Here is a 16,070-nt window from a genome sequence, read left to right on the forward strand (position 1 = left end):
TGCAATAAAGGCATGTACTAATGGTGACTGCCTCTGCCTTCTGTTAGTCATGTTGTCTTTCATTTGTCAGTGGCATCTGAATCTCTGTAACAGACTGTTTACATTATTACTAACTGAATATCATTTCATGTCAACCTTGCTATCATAAGAAAATATTCTTTTTAAACTTGGTAAAATATCACTTCATTTAAAGGACACTGCTTTGATATATTAAATATCTGTATGCTTTCAATTTAAAATGTGACAGCTTACTTACTGTATGGCCACAAATAATAACTATTAATGCAAAATACTACTACTAATACTACTACTAATACCGAAATGCAACTGGTTGTCTCTTATATACAGTAATTTCAAGTTTAGCGATCACTTTTTTAGTTTACCATGACCTTACAAGAACCTGGATTCCTAAAGAAATGTGTTCTTATTTTCCAGGACATATTCAGCGACATGAGGCCAGTTTGCCGGGTGGGGGTCACAACCTTCACTAATAAGTTCATCTATCTTTTAAAACACACATATATGTCATTTAGATGTCTTATCCACCACAGAATACCTTTGGATCTCTCTCTGATTTATTCTGTAGCATGACAACAACCTCCAACACCCAGCCAGAGTCATAAGTCATAAGGATTCAGAGTAGGGCTGCATAATTAATAATTTTTTGATACTGGTATTGATTCAGACCCCTTTGCAATCTTATTCTCACATAAAAACTCTGCCATATTTGAATTAGTAATAAATAGAAAAGTTCATTGATCTGTCAGAAAGAAAAAAAAAACATAATTTCTAAATTTACAAATGTTTTTCTCAAAATTGTGCAGCCCTACTTCACAGACAGGAAGAAGGAGTCCAGCAACAGATGGTCTAGCCCCCACAGTGCCCTAATATCAACATCATGGCATCGGTCTGAGACCAAATTAAGTGACACAAGACTGACACAGTTTAAATCCACACAACTGTGGCAAATTCTTCAAGATAAGTGGAACAACTCACCTGTCAAATGAAGTGAAAAACTGTTTACAAATGTACTGAGGATATGTGGTAACTTTTTAAAGTCAAACAGTTGTCATATCAAATGCTGATTTGATTTTTGAGTTTACTGCAATTTATATGAATTTCATTCAGAAATAAAAAAATATTTATTTTATATGTTAATCTGTAATAACTGTTGACTTAAAAATGAGCCAACAGTCAGAGTCTGGTTCCAGTACCTCCATCCTTATTAACTTTGGGCATTTTGTAACTCATGAGCTGCTTGCCTTCTTCTTGGCTAATGGTGTACTCTCAGGCACCATGCTAACATTAACACTAAAAATGATCAAAATGTAATTTTGTACTAAGAGTTTTCAACTTTTACATGTTATGATTATGGGAAACACTCAGAAGTAGTCCGGTGATACATGGGAACAAATTTGAAAAGTAGGCTTCAGAAACCTTGCTAATGGCTCCTGATAAGGGTTTTTTAGAGAATACCACTTTGTTGTTAAGAAACTGGTTTGCAGATTTTGTTTTTAATGCATATTTGAAAGAGATAGTTTCTCACTGACAACTTCTAAGCAGGTTCAATGTGAAACGTTACTGCATCAAGCAACAGATGTGTATGTCAGTCAAAGTAAAGGTCTGACCAAGGAAACTCACGCTGACATACCTAATGCGAAGACACACCTGCCAAGACAGCACCACCCGTCTCTGTCTCCCAAATATCACTGCTCCCTCCTCGCTGTGCAACCACCCGCTTACTCCTCCCTGCTGACAAGGAACTTAGGCCCCATTATCTTCCTGCACGTCTGTCTGTACACTCCAGTCCCCTGCTAGTGCTGCTGAGTGCCGGCCCACTCACGGCGCCACTGGACAGGAGATAGGCTGGGAGAGCCCAGGATCCTGGCATGGAAATCAAAGGGCACTCAGTGGGATCGAGTGGTCCAGCTATCAAAGAGTGGTTTCCAGCTCTGGCATGCCTGGCACATAGCAACCAACACCTCTTCAGCGTCCACTTTCTGATGAACTTGTGGCTGGAAGAAAAAGCTCAGTAAAAGTCCCACACTACTGCTTGTGCTAAATGTGATACACCAAGTTGTGCAGGTGTGGTGTCATTCAGTGACAGAGTATGTTCACATATTATCATAACAGCAAACATCTAATTCAAGGTCTTCTATAGTGTTTCCAATGGAAAAAAAATTTCATTATTTTTATCTTTATTTCTGTTTCTGGTTAGAGTGGGCTGGTGTTTATCCCTGCATTCTTGAGGTGTGAAAAAAGAATACATCCCCAGCAGGCCTTCACTGTACCACAAATAGACCATCACATTCACACTTAATGCATGTCTAGTCACGTAATATCAAAATGGTTAGATATTACCCAGGACAGAGCAGCACTAAAGAAAAATATATCATTAATTAAGTAAGTTTAACAGCATGTAGGCCATCACCTCTTTCAATGTGTTAACCAGCACAGTGCTGAAAGTCCTCCATTATCCTCTATGTTGAGCTCTCTACACTGATGTCAGATGTTTACTGAAGCTTAGAAACCTGAACAGGCTTTTCATGGCTGCTTTGAATTCTCGTCCACTGAGCTGTGGGGTGACTTTAGTTGATGTTTTGATCACAGCCCAAAAGTCATTGAAAATTTAAAACATTAAATGTCTTCAGACAGATAACCTAAGAACATAATCAGCAATAGTAGCATTACAATATATCGAAAAATAATAAATAAATGCCCTGTTTGAGCCTGACTGCCTTAAACATTATGAAAGGCAGAACTGACATTACTTCCCAGAGACTTTAAATTGCATTGCAAAGGATGTAAGGACTTAAGGTGTGAGATATGTCATGCATTTTAAAATAACTGTAAATGAAGGACACTTGCTTGGTTTTTGAGGTAGACTGATCTGCTTATGGCTGTGTGGACTTTAAGTGGAAAAAAATAGCTTTTCTTTCTCTCAAGAGATGTACAAAAGTGATGGGTTGCCAAATGCAAGTTTTCCTCTACACCATCCCCATCCTAACCTTTGCACTGTCTGTTTTCCTAATACCAAACCATCAACAACAAGATGGGTTAATCCCTGGAGAGGACCTATAATGGAAGCTATCTGACTACTTCCTGCTACAAGCTGTGTTCCATTACTGCAGGCCTGACTGGTGCAGCACTGTGATCTACAAACAGACATCGCTGGAATCACCCCAGAGAAATTGAGACAGGCCCATCAAGCTTCACAGCAACTGCAATTTGCTGCAAGGACATCTTCAATATCCTGTTTATTCTCTTAGTCATTGTCAGCTGTAGTTTACAGGAGTTTTCATCCCAACTAAATGGATGTTAAGTGTATGTGCGTATTGCCCTGCCTCTATACACTAACCCAGCTACTTTTTTTGTCATTTTTAGTCCTGCAACACCACCAATAACCTCCCAACTCCCTCTCTGGAATGAAACACAGGTATTGATTGGGTCACTTATATCCTGAGCATCCAACAATTTTTCCACTGATCCACAAAAGTCCACTCTGTGGTGTTGAGTTCAGGTCATGTAGAGCACATGTTTTTCAGGCAGCCTTATGTGAAAACTGTGATAAGTGTTAAGTATGTGTGATCCTGATAGCACTTCACAGGAGTGACCTCTGTTCTTGACCACTGGCTTCACAGAAATAAAAGGAGAGGTCAGAGACATGCTGGGCCAAAGTCTGTTAGGAGACTTCTGCTTTTGTAACTCAGACCTAACCAATCGCAGTGAAGGTCTGCTGCACTGTATGCAGACTGGGTAACACTGTGGGGAGGGGACCTGCTGCAGACCTTACTGTCCTTCAAAGGCCCTGCTCACTGAATCCGGAGTGTGTGTTGACAAGATACAGCAACTAAATATGTTCCTTTAATGGCAAACTATTGTTAAATTCCATAAAACACATGTGACTATAGTCACTCTCAGGACTGGACTGGGACAAAATATTGTGCCTAGCTGTCCAATTGGATCAGCACAATAAGTCAGATACCACCCAAGTGGGATAATAAATGTCATGGAAAACATACCAGTGTGAGTGAACTAGTCTACTCACAGCAAGTCTACTCACACCACCAGGAAATGGCTGACATACCACATGTATGTATATGTATATACATATCTATATATATATATGAGATTTCACTTTAAATCATGTCATTAGGTGATTGCTAATTTTAATTAATAGGACAACTGATCACCTTTGCTAAATGTCTCAAGCATGTCATTAAATATGAAAAAACATCTCAATGTGTATGTTGCCATGTAAATCATCAGAAAACCTACTGTCTAATCACGGCACTATTTATGCCCCTCATTTCATTGTATTGCCAGTCAACCAGCTTTGTTTGGCTGAGTCTACATCTGCCTTTGAACATCAACGGCACTTTTTGTCTGAAATTGCTGTAACATCTCCAGCAATGATCAGATAACACTTCTGCTATTTTTACTTCTAGATGCAGCACTGGCCCAGAAAAATAAGATCCGAGTTGATTACTTAAGCCTGCAAACGCTTTGTTGTGAATGTAAAAGGAGGCCTTCATCTCATGATACACAATGTGATTGAACTATGGAGCTATAAGTAAATATCAGGCTATCTCATTCATCCCGTTTAAGCATAGTAAGAACACCAGCTGTTCCTTTGAACAATTTCATGAATAAACAGACATTTTAAGAAACACATTTATTTTAGAACAACTGTCAAGTGCTTAGTCACTCCAAGAAGGTAAGAATGAAAAGAGTACAATGTAGATTTCTGTGACAGTCCTGAATCTCTCTTTTATTAAAGTACATCTGTTGTTTCTTTTTCAAATGTCTTCAGAAAAAGTTGAAGTGTCAGAACATCAGATCAGACGACATCCTTCCATCCAGTAGGTGATGGGATGGATGATTAGGTAGAACAGTACCAGAGGGTCCGTGCTCTGTGGAGGTCTTCACAGCATGAAGAAGTACACACACACAACACACACACACACACACACACACAACCAATCACACCACCAATCACTGTTTGTAAGTATTGTCTTCCTTAGTCTTATCGAGCATCAGAAGTGTTGCTGAGTGGTGAAGATATTGGCATAATTCACCATTCAGTCTGTGAGGCTCATGAACATACACTCGCTTATTCACTCGCTTCATTGGTCCCTCCCTCCCTCCCTCCCTCCCCCTCCCTCCCTCCCTCCCTCCCTCCCTCACTCACTCACTCACTCACTCACTCACTCACTCACTCACTCACTCACTCACTCACTCACTCACTCACTCACTCACTCCTCACTCACTCACTCACTCACTCACTCACTCACTCACTCACTCACTCACTCACTCACTCACTCACTCACTCACTGCATCCATTATAAGAAGTATTTTACACTGATTGAAGTCTTGACATTCCTATCCGGTGCTGATCCCCCCCCCTTTCATCAGCCGACTAGCCAGTCAATCAGGCAGGTTCACTACGCATGAAGCCTTCGGCAGCTCCGGCAAATCCAGCCAGCCTGTAGATCAGGAGGCAGGCAGGGCGCGGCTGAATCAATACGCTGATGTCTGAGGGGGACAAAGCCGGACGAGACGCTGGGGGCTGCAGCCTCCCTGCTGCTCTCTGTCAAATCCATTCATCTTCCTCCACTGGCTCAGCCTGACGAGCCTCTCAGCTGAAGAAATAAGTGGATTCTTTCACCTGCTGGAGATCAAAATCACCTGGAGAGGCAAAGTGTCAGGGAAAGTTTAGGTCTTCAGACAGTAGTTACACAAAATAAATCACATACAGTGCATCTTATAAACAGAACTTCAAATTAATATGTACAAGTGCAAGATAGATTTTGTTAATGCTTTGCCAGCTGCAAAAACCAGCTGGCAAAGCATTAACAAAAGGACTGTAAAAACAGAAGGGACTGAGACTCTTCTATAATATAAATAAATGTGAGGAAACATTTCCTTACATGCCTTACCTTTAAACTCACACTACACAAACTAGACTTGGAAGTATTTTTAAAGTAGATTGTGATGTCAGATGTTCAATAATAAATCAGTGTAATGACTTAATGGAATCACAGTATGGTCAAGAATACATCACGCTAGCAGCTCTATGGAGCTGTACTTAGGAAGGGTGCTTTAAGTGCTGGTGGCCCTAGAGGAAAAGCCAAAAATGACAAATATTTGCTGGTTAAAGTGTCTATATATGCAGACTCACTGTATAGGTAATATGTAATAAACGATATAATAGCGTTTTTTTGGTTTTGCACTACCTAGCAATGTATACTCAAGCTTATAAATTATGGGACTCCTTGAAAATTAGATGGTAAATCTCAAAGGATTTATTTTTCCTGAACAATTGAACAATTATTGCACAATAAAAATAAAATAATTTTTCCATAATGCAGTGCATGATCAATTAAGGACATTGCTCAGAATTTTCAGGTCAGGTAGGACACAGTTTGTTCTAAGTGAGTTCACTTCATGGACAGAGTTGAAGAAAAAGGTTTTTTTTTTCTCTCTTTTTAAGTAGGTCAACCTCATGAACTTAAATTTTTTAAATCAGATACAACTAGTACATTTTCTATGAACTTTATTATACTACTTCAATACTAATTTTAGCTCTGGATGAGGTCCTGTCCTGTCCTCTGTGCTTTGGCTTGTGTGACTTCCCTCTCAGACAGCTGCGAACACCAGCAGGAGCTGCTATGAATTATTGAGGCACAGATATAAAAAGCAAAAAATGCAAAAAGTTGTAGTTAAATGTTGCCATCAGTGCTTAAACTGATAAATTAACTAACTAAACTAACTATCATGTATGTTTTTGTGTTTGTGAGTGATATTATATGAAAATCTGCCATAAAACAGTTGTGGCTCATTAAAATGCTAATCCTCAGTGCAAGCAGCTTCAAGCTTCAATCTACTCCACAAATTCTGTTATTGTAGTTTACTACTATGTATTTTCCATAAGTTTTTTGTGAAAGAATAATATGTAATCACAACAGACAGGTGGTACCGTGACATGATGTCCTGAACACTGATGGCAGATAATGTACTAAAGAAAAGACATGTTTCTTGACCACATTGATGACTGCTTTGAGCCCTACCAACTGTGCAGCCTCTGTAGTACCAAATGAAAATAAAACATCTCTATTTAAACCTGAATGGAAGAAGGTCACAAGTACAGCAAATAACTTACACAATTTACTGTCCCTCACAAATAGCTAGTGCAAAGTCAAACTACAACATCTATGTTATTCTGTGTTCTTTCCAGCCTTTTTCCATCAGGTCTGTGGTCATAAATGCACTTTATTCATTCCAACTCTTGCTGGATTACACACAGTCATAGTGAAGATTATAATGATTATAATGGATTGTAGGTGTATCATATTGAACAATGAATACACAGTGGACATTCAGGAACACACATGTACCTACATGCACACCGTTCAGGAGTGCACCTGACTAGTCTCAGGCACATAAGCTGATTATGTAGAGGAGGGACGCAATTAACAGTAATCAATTTATGCAACCCAGCTGTCTGTGCCAAGCAGACAGTAAGTGTACAGATGGAGATGGAGTGAGACCTTACATAACAGCAAAGTCTCCATCCACCTGACTGACAGAGATGCTCCTCTGTATGACACCTCCAGAGTGGACAACAATAGACAGACACTTGCAGTGGTGTCAAAGGGAAGCAGGGGATTCTGGGTGTGCTAGTGGCCATGCAGGCAGACATGAATACACCACTCATGACATAAGCTGAACATTGGATTTTGGCCAAACTCAATGGCTTTTCGTCTCAGAATCAGCAAGCAGAATACAATGTCTGGTAACACAGGCCCCTAAACAACAAGATAAAAGGATAAATGTACAAAAAACAAAGGACAACAATTTCCAAACCATGTCTGTGGTTGTGCTACTGTCTCCTGTGCCAGAATCACAAAACACATTAGTCATTTAGAAAACAGGATACAAAGTGCATGATTGTGCAAGAACCCAATTTAAGAACATTCCTATCAGTGGCCAGTTGCTTCAGGACATACTAGTCTTCTACTACCCAATTAAGAAAAACAGCACCATGCATGTCGGCACAGACACACACACACAGTCATGTCTCACTGTAATTAGTTAGACACTCGTATACTTTAAACCCTAACCCCAACCTATACCTAATTCTATCCCTAACCCTAAAACAATGTCTTAACCTTCAAAGAACCATTTGAAGTTGTGAGGACGAGTCAAATGTCCTCACAAAGGTGGTAGAGTAGGACGTGTCCACACAACCATAGAAAGACATGTACACACACACACACACACACACGCACACAAACGATAGCCTCAGAAAAGCCAAGTGCTTGGAAGCCAGTGAGCTGCATCCAAACTGACCTGTCTGGGGCACTTTGGCCAGCAGCAGCATCAGCCTCCTGTACTCCTGGTACTTCTTGTTCTTGGCCTCAGGTCTGCCACAGAATGGGAAGAATAAACAGTTAAAACTTCAGTAAGTTGCATAAGACCATGTGTGTCTAGAGCAGTCAAAGTCAAAGGGAACTAGACTTTCAAAGAATTTTAGCCCCAAAAGCACAAATGTTTCTGCCTCATTCCAAAATCTAATCTTTGATCATGCATTTGTTTTATTTTCCAAGTTTATACTAAAAACAAGTCAGTGACATCATGCTTGTGTAAGGCCCACAACTGCTTTGCAAACTAGTTGTGATGTCACAAAACTCTGCTAGTCAGTGCACATCCTAAAGTGAGACAGAAACAGCCTTCAAGTGTTGCACTTCCATCATTCAACACAGTGAAGGTTAAATGTCCAAGTGAAGAACAATAAGTAAAACACATTTTTCACTCAAGAAGGGACTTTTGGAAAAATGCCACCAAAGGAAAAATCTATTCAGTTATATATTGCGACAAGTGAAGCAGCCCAACGTGTCTTTGGGGTCCCTCATGTCCTTCTCTCTGGTGTTTGCTAGACTGAATTATGTATTTGTGAGTTTTAGGGAATAGAAATGTGAAAGAAATACAAAGAAGGTGAGGGCTGCTGTGGAGTAAAGGCTGTAAAGGTGTCCAATTATCCAAAAAACAGAAAAACACAGTTAGATGATGAGCATAACTCAGCCGGAGGACAGGAAAACAGATACACCGAGAGAGAGAGGCAGAAAAAAATTTTCAATTTAGAGCTGATGCCACATACAAGTAAAAACTTCAGCACACTAATAAAACTTGCACAGTGTTATGACGTCCTATATATATATATGTGTGTGTGTGTGTGCTCTTTGTGTTTGGACTGTTTCACACTGTATGTAACGTGACATGTTTAGTGTATATTAGTGTTTGGCTGTACCATAACGTCAACCAGACAAAAACCAATCGTACTAACAGACAGACAGATTGTTGATGGCGCTAACAAAGTGCAAAAGAATGAATGAATATATCACTGTCGCAAACAAAGTGTAAAAGAATGAATGAATATATCACTGTCGCAAAATATCTCGATACGACCCGCAGACTCAGGACCTGTTCACGCTCCTCGCGGTTCTCTCCAGACTCAGGTCGGACGCAGTCGGGAGACATTTCATGGATAAACCATTTACGCATTACTTACGCTTCAATCACGTTCCACCTACGACCAAAATGCTTAACTTACAAAACATACACGGTTAAACCCCGAGTCAGTTGCCGTTCAATTCACGTCTAGGCCCCGTTTTTAGCCGATCACTGACGCTGTAGTCACGTTGGCATCATACAAGATGCGCTGCCGGCGACCACCTCACGGGGCACGTTGTACTGACGTAAACGGGAATAGATCGTGAGTCAAACAATGATCGAGAGAAAGCGGCAGTGACATTTTCTCTCCTGACTCACTCTCGACCTGTTGCCGCTTAACTTCCGTCCTATTCCCGTTTCACTTCCGCAATTCCCGACCCAGGTCCCGACCACCCCGCTCTTGCCGATTGGAATGTGGGTCTCAAATGTAAACAGTGTATGACATTAAGTATTTGGCCCTAAATGAAACATGCCATTAAAGCATGGAGGCGATACTTATTGCTGCTTGATGAACAACCAGAGCTGCTCCTGAGACCTGTGTATGTCTGTGCCATAATGTCTTCCTGCATGCAGGTCTGTAAACTCACTTGAGCCCGGTGCAGTATTTGTGTTGCAGGAAGTTGGACAGCTCTTTAAGGATTGGTTGGCTGTGCAGGGCGACAAACTGTTCCCGACAGATCTGGAAGGGGAAAGAAGAGGCAGAGAGAAGTGTTCTCTGAGTTACACTTGACTGACAAGTTACCCAGACTGCACTGCTTGTTGACCAGCTAAAAGATGGATGGAGACATGATGGAGAAGAATTGAAGAGGACAGAAAGAGAAGAGAAAGAAGCAGCACTAGTCCATCCCCAATGCAGCAAATGGACCCTGCAGTTTAACAACAGTGCCTTGTCTGCATATCCTGCTTCAAAAATAGTTTGTGTCAAATCTGATGGGAAAAACTGAATTTTAGTGTCTAGTGTTATCAGTTATCAGGATCATCCCTATGACACAGATGGGTTTCAGATTCACAAATATTCAAAGCTACGCAATAAGCAAGGGCTTGGAAAACACACTGCTATAATGGAAGGATAGCTTGTATGGCCATTATGGAGATTTAGAAACAGAAAGTAAAACCAAACGATGGGTAGTTCAGAAAATGGGTGGATGAAAAATGAAGACAGAATCTATTACCATTGAAATAAGACCCTACTTCATGTGCCTAAGATATTGAATATCTCCTCCCTGCTGTCTGTTCAGTTACCTATATAATGAGGAAGGCATACACTGACACATCAAGAGAATATGAGAGAGAATAAATGGACTGAGAGGGAATTGCTTCATTGGTTCCTCTGAGATTGGGTGAACACAAAACTGGCTGCACTCTGAAGCTATATCTACAGAAAACTGGGGCTTTATGGTAATATGGTCCATTTTATTCTACACTGTCTCAGTCTGAGCTTGACAAGTTGGTTTCAGCAGACAGGGACAGACAGTTATTAGCACAACAGGCTGTGTCAGACGGTGCTGCCTGCCCCCAGCAGATTAACAATGTATGAAGCAGCAAAGGTATAATGTTTGTTTCACAGGCATTGCAAAGCTGATGCTTCTACATTAACAGCTGCAGGAGCAATCCTACACAAACTGTTTTTGTTGGCAGCGTCCAATGTACAAGTAGAAGCTTAGCCCTCTCAAAAACATACTATCATTCTTCTGTTCTGAAATAAACTGATGCACGGGTCATATGAGCCAGCCCCTCCGTGCAATTCCACCCTTAGCTTCAATTAATCAGCAAAAAGAGTAGAATACAAAACCCCAATGATATCTGATCAGACAGGATGGAAACAGCTGTGAAAGGATGACAAGGACAAGAAATGTTGGAAGAATCTGGACAGGAGGCAGTAAAAAAGACTGCTGTAATGTAATACCTTGTTCATAGTGTCCACAGTGAGGGCATGAGTCCAGAAACAGTCGTGAACCGAGACGAATGTCAGACCAGCACTGAAAGGAGAGGAGCGAGTCCATGTGCAGGAATTAAAACCAGAGGAAAAAGATAAAAGAAATGTATTTCAGAGGTGATTCTTGCTGTCACACCTGTCAAGATGCCAATTCTGTGAAATTGGCTTATAAAGCATATCGTATAATGCCTATCAGAGGTGACAACTGGATTCGGATGAAAGGTTACTTGCTCAATAAACTTTCTGTACCTGTAGCAGTGGAGAGCAGTCAGCATCATGTGTGTGGAGTCCAGAGAGTGGATGAAATTCGGTGGGAAGGCATTCTTCTGTTTAACCGTGTCTGGCCTCCTGAAAAGAGACAGAAAGTACAGATGCATAAAAGTAGTCCTGTACGTTCTTATCTTTGCTGTACCTGGGTGTTCTCTAACACAACAAGATGTTTCAGCCAAGCTGTCTCACAAGTCTGAAGTGGCCTCATTATGAACCGTGCTGATAATTCCCAGGGAAACCATCAGCTGTTTTATGCTTTGATTTCTTTTGTGTCTGTGCACTACTTGGAAAGGAGTTTAGTTATCTCATGTTTTTCAGCCTGGTAACATGCAGTAAATACACTACACACAATGCAACTGTGTTGTTGCATGTAACAATATATAATTTGAGAAATAATTGCAACAAACTGCAATTTGCTCAAACTGTATTTTACACTACAGCAAAACTCTTACTAAGCATCAACATGCATGGGCATTTGCCAAAAATATAGCCACCAAAATATTACATGCAAAGGGAAAGCCTCAGTGCCATTAAAATATAACTAAAGGCTGCATCATTAATATAACGCCTGTGTTTTTCCTGCTTCGACAAGTCAAAATGTCTGCTTTGAAGGCCTGTGTCATGGATTTCACTGGTTTTATTCTCTATATAACCTCAGGGGACTCCCGGGGTCCGCGCCATACAAACAATGTTTAAAATGCGAGTGTACAAATATAGAACTCATGTAAAAGAAATGGCACAAGGTAATATAAAAGCAATGTTGCCACTAATGATGATGGACCTGGCAGTGAAGAAAAAAAAAAAATCCTGCCAATCTGCATCCCCATGTTCCCATTACCCCTGAGCCTGTGCCATTCAAATCCTCTGCCACAGACCAGAACGCTCTTCTAATGGAAATGCAGGCAGAGTGGAGAGAGCCTGGGCTGAACCCAAAGCTAACACACAAACACAAACACACACACACACTTACACCACGCCTGTCATTCTTGTTTTCCTTCTGTCTGTTTTATTTTTGGCCTGGAAATGTTAGACTTTTATCAGGACTTGAGCTGAACAAAAACAAGATTCCTGGAAAATGTTTTGCATACTCGGCTAGCAGCGTTTAGAACAACAAGGTGTTTTTCTTTTTCCTCTTCCTTTGTCTCACACCTACATGCACACACAAAATAAAAATGTCACCTTTGAGTCCACCAGGCCTGACAGGCTGGAAGGGTGCACAGTCAGGACTCTAAGGGTTAGCAACCACTGCAAGCTACAGCATGACTGCTCTCCTTATAGGGGGTTCCCTTCATATCACAAGTGACACTAAAAGTTAGCAAAGACCTTTGCATTTATTTTTTCTTCTGCAGTTTTTAATGGCTTGGCTAATCAGTGTGACATGGACAGAGAAAAAAGCAAGGAAATTGAAGGCAGTTCCTGTGCCATCTGTGCCGTTATTTACATACTTTAATGTTGGATAAGTATTTTAGGATCTTTAATTACACTAAGTGCAATTGTGGGTGATCTTATTTCAGGGCATGTGTGGCTCTGTGGAAGGAAAAGTTGTAGCAATTGTGTCAAGTTTTGCTCAGAATGCCTGATAGTGCTTTCTTTGACAGCAAATTTCAAGTTTTGGAGAAGTCAGCCTTTCTAAGGGCCACCTTGCCCTCTTTACATTCCTCCATCCATCCCTCAGGTTTGGCTGATGTATCAATATTCATGGTAGGTCTATGACATACTGCTGATATCAGACTGATGAGGATGGCTGTCAGTCTTTGACATCACTGTATGCAACATTCTCACTCCACTTTCTTCTGTTTTTGCCAGCATGTTTCTTCTGTCTGCTTTTCTTGAACCATCTAAATATTTTTCTTTTTTGACACACTGAAAAATGTTCTAATTCAGCTGCAAAGCATGGCCTTCATTTACCCTAAAAGGGCAGACAAATTCCTTTTCTGCCAAACATGGGTGCAAAGGGAGGTGCAATACAACAATGATAGATGAAATGTTTTGCCTTCATTCACCTTGAATCTCCACCTACTCTGACAGACTATTGGCACTACAGGCTATAACTTCTCTATGAGTAAATGCATATTGCATATTGAGGTCTATAAGTCATTTATACAAGGTGGAAATCCTACTTTAGATGATTATGTTAAGTAGTGTTTTCACTATTGATCTGAATTAAGCTGAATTACAATATAAGTACTTCTAAAAATGGAATTCATTGTTCACTATTTTTCACATTTATTGCTGCATTTGTTGTCATGATCCTCAGACATTTCTGAACATGATCCCATTTCTTCATTTTTTAATGCATTCCTACATGATGGCTCCTGACAAAGCAGCACTAATTACATTTTTGAAATATTTTAATTAGAAAGGGCTCAGTTAAACTTATTACAATAAAATTGGTAGGTTAAAACTGTGCTTTCAGTCTCCACAAACTTCTGATGGCATTTCCTACTTTCTGACAAATGCAGAGCTACGTCTGAGTCTGAGTAGACAATTAGTCAAAATAACCACTGGAGACAGCGCTTTTGGAGACAGTACATGAAAATGTAAGCTAATTGCCTCGAGAGCTCTACTTTGTACTTTCATCCACCTTTAAAAGCTGAATAGAAAGTTGGCGAGGCGTCTGAAGCTACATTTTAAAACTTGTGCCTGCTCAAACTCAAACAAAATGTAAGATCTGCTGTAAGCACAATTTATCTCACCGGCTATCCCTTGTCCTTTTTTGAAATCAGTCATATCAGACTAACTTGTGGCATTTCAGCATGAAATGTCAATGAGTGTCGAGAATTAAGTGGTAACATTATGTCTGCTGTGGGTCAGTTAACACGAGAGTGAAAGAAAAATAAGTCAGCTGCAGAAGGACTTACTCTTTGGTGTCATGGCTGATTTGGAGGTTGATATGTTGCATGGTACTCTTCAGCTAGAGAGATAAAACAACAAAAAAGTTGTTGATTTCACTTGCATCAGGATGATGATGGTAGTAACTTGAGGACCAGACATAACTGCAGACATAAATCAATCCTATCAAAATAAAAAGATTAAAACAGCTCATATCACTTACCACCACTATCCCACTAGTCTCAGATTCTAGTCAACATCGCAAAGGTTATCAAAATAGCAAAAATTAAATTATGTCCATATAAAACATGGCATGCAACCCAAACCAGGATATAGAGCTGATGTGTACGGCCAAAATGAGGTACAGTACTGTAAGAGTTCATCACACATGGTAATTATTCTTGGGTTAACATTTTGTTGTGTAGGTTAAACTTCTGGGTGAGTGAGCACTCCACAGTGCACACCTCATGATGCCCAGCACATTCTGATCACTTTACTGGTTTCTATATTCTACAATTACACAAAATGGGGACTTTATTTCACTGTTGCCTGGAAACCAGTTACTCTTTAATGGTTCATTTAACACTCACCACTGCAACCTGTATTCTTCATTGAATTAGCTTTCACTCCATTCTCACAATACACACTCATTGGATTCTGTTCATTTACAAAGCTCTCATTGGGGAAAAATGTGTCATATCTACAGGCAATTCCTAATATTCACATCACAAATTACAGTCTGTGTTCTAGTAGCTTCATCCATCTCTTCACACCTAAAGCCCGTACCTCCTTTGGTCGCTCCTCTTTTCAGTTTTGTGCTGCAGATGATCTTTAAGCTTAGCTTCATTCCACTCTCCTCTTACAAACTCAATTCAGTGTGCAGTAGTAGGTCATTGCACTTGTTTTTACCCATGTTCTTCCTATTATATGCCACTGTTTATAATTGTATTATCAGTTTCTATGTTTTTTCTTTATGTTCTCACTGTTGTGTATCAAAACAGATTTAGTTCATAGTGACACATTAAAAAAAAAAACCATACAAAGAGCATGTCATAAAATTTCAGCTCATTAAAATTAGGTGCCACTCTAAGACCCACCTCCAAGCCTTCACTGACAGTGGGACTTAATGGAAAATGTTCTTAATGTAATCTCCCATAACTCAAAGAGTTTCATATAGTTATCCAGACCAAAGGCGTCTGTGGAAGGACATTCTTCTCCCAGGGTTCAGGGAAAGAACCCTTTCCCAGTGTTACCACCCAGGCGTAACAATGAGCTGCTATCAGGAAAGAGATATGACTGGCTTATGACTTGTCCTAAAGTGAGTACATTGCATAAGTGTGCACAAGTGCATAATTTCACTTGCATTCAGCCTACATTACTGTGTCTAAGTGGCTCCACATCTCTTACTCTGCCTAAACACATTTTCTTTTTGTTTTTTCGCTGATGTGTAGGAGCTTTGATCCATGTTTTGCAATTTCAACTAAACTACAGCGGCTTTAGAAAGTATCAAGACCCTTAT

The 16,070-nt window shown here is 40.2% G+C and overlaps 1 protein-coding gene across 1 annotated transcript in view; it reads right to left on the reverse strand.

Annotated features, from left to right (window-relative positions):
* Positions 1 to 5,246: 5,246 nt before the first annotated feature.
* The window catches only part of polrmt (polymerase (RNA) mitochondrial (DNA directed)), a 37,929-nt gene continuing 27,105 nt past the window's right edge, over positions 5,247 to 16,070 (reverse strand). Inside the window, exons 16-21 of the mRNA XM_026305125.1 lie at positions 14,581 to 14,633; positions 11,699 to 11,797; positions 11,420 to 11,492; positions 10,101 to 10,192; positions 8,353 to 8,426; positions 5,247 to 5,688 (exon numbers count right to left, since the gene is read on the reverse strand). Coding sequence (XP_026160910.1) covers positions 5,639 to 5,688; positions 8,353 to 8,426; positions 10,101 to 10,192; positions 11,420 to 11,492; positions 11,699 to 11,797; positions 14,581 to 14,633 — 441 coding nt within the window. The 3' untranslated portion in view covers positions 5,247 to 5,638. The remainder of the gene's footprint in view (positions 5,689 to 8,352; positions 8,427 to 10,100; positions 10,193 to 11,419; positions 11,493 to 11,698; positions 11,798 to 14,580; positions 14,634 to 16,070) is intronic.

This window comes from Mastacembelus armatus, chromosome 4, assembly GCF_900324485.2.
Source record: "Mastacembelus armatus chromosome 4, fMasArm1.2, whole genome shotgun sequence".
NCBI lineage: Eukaryota > Metazoa > Chordata > Actinopteri > Synbranchiformes > Mastacembelidae > Mastacembelus > Mastacembelus armatus.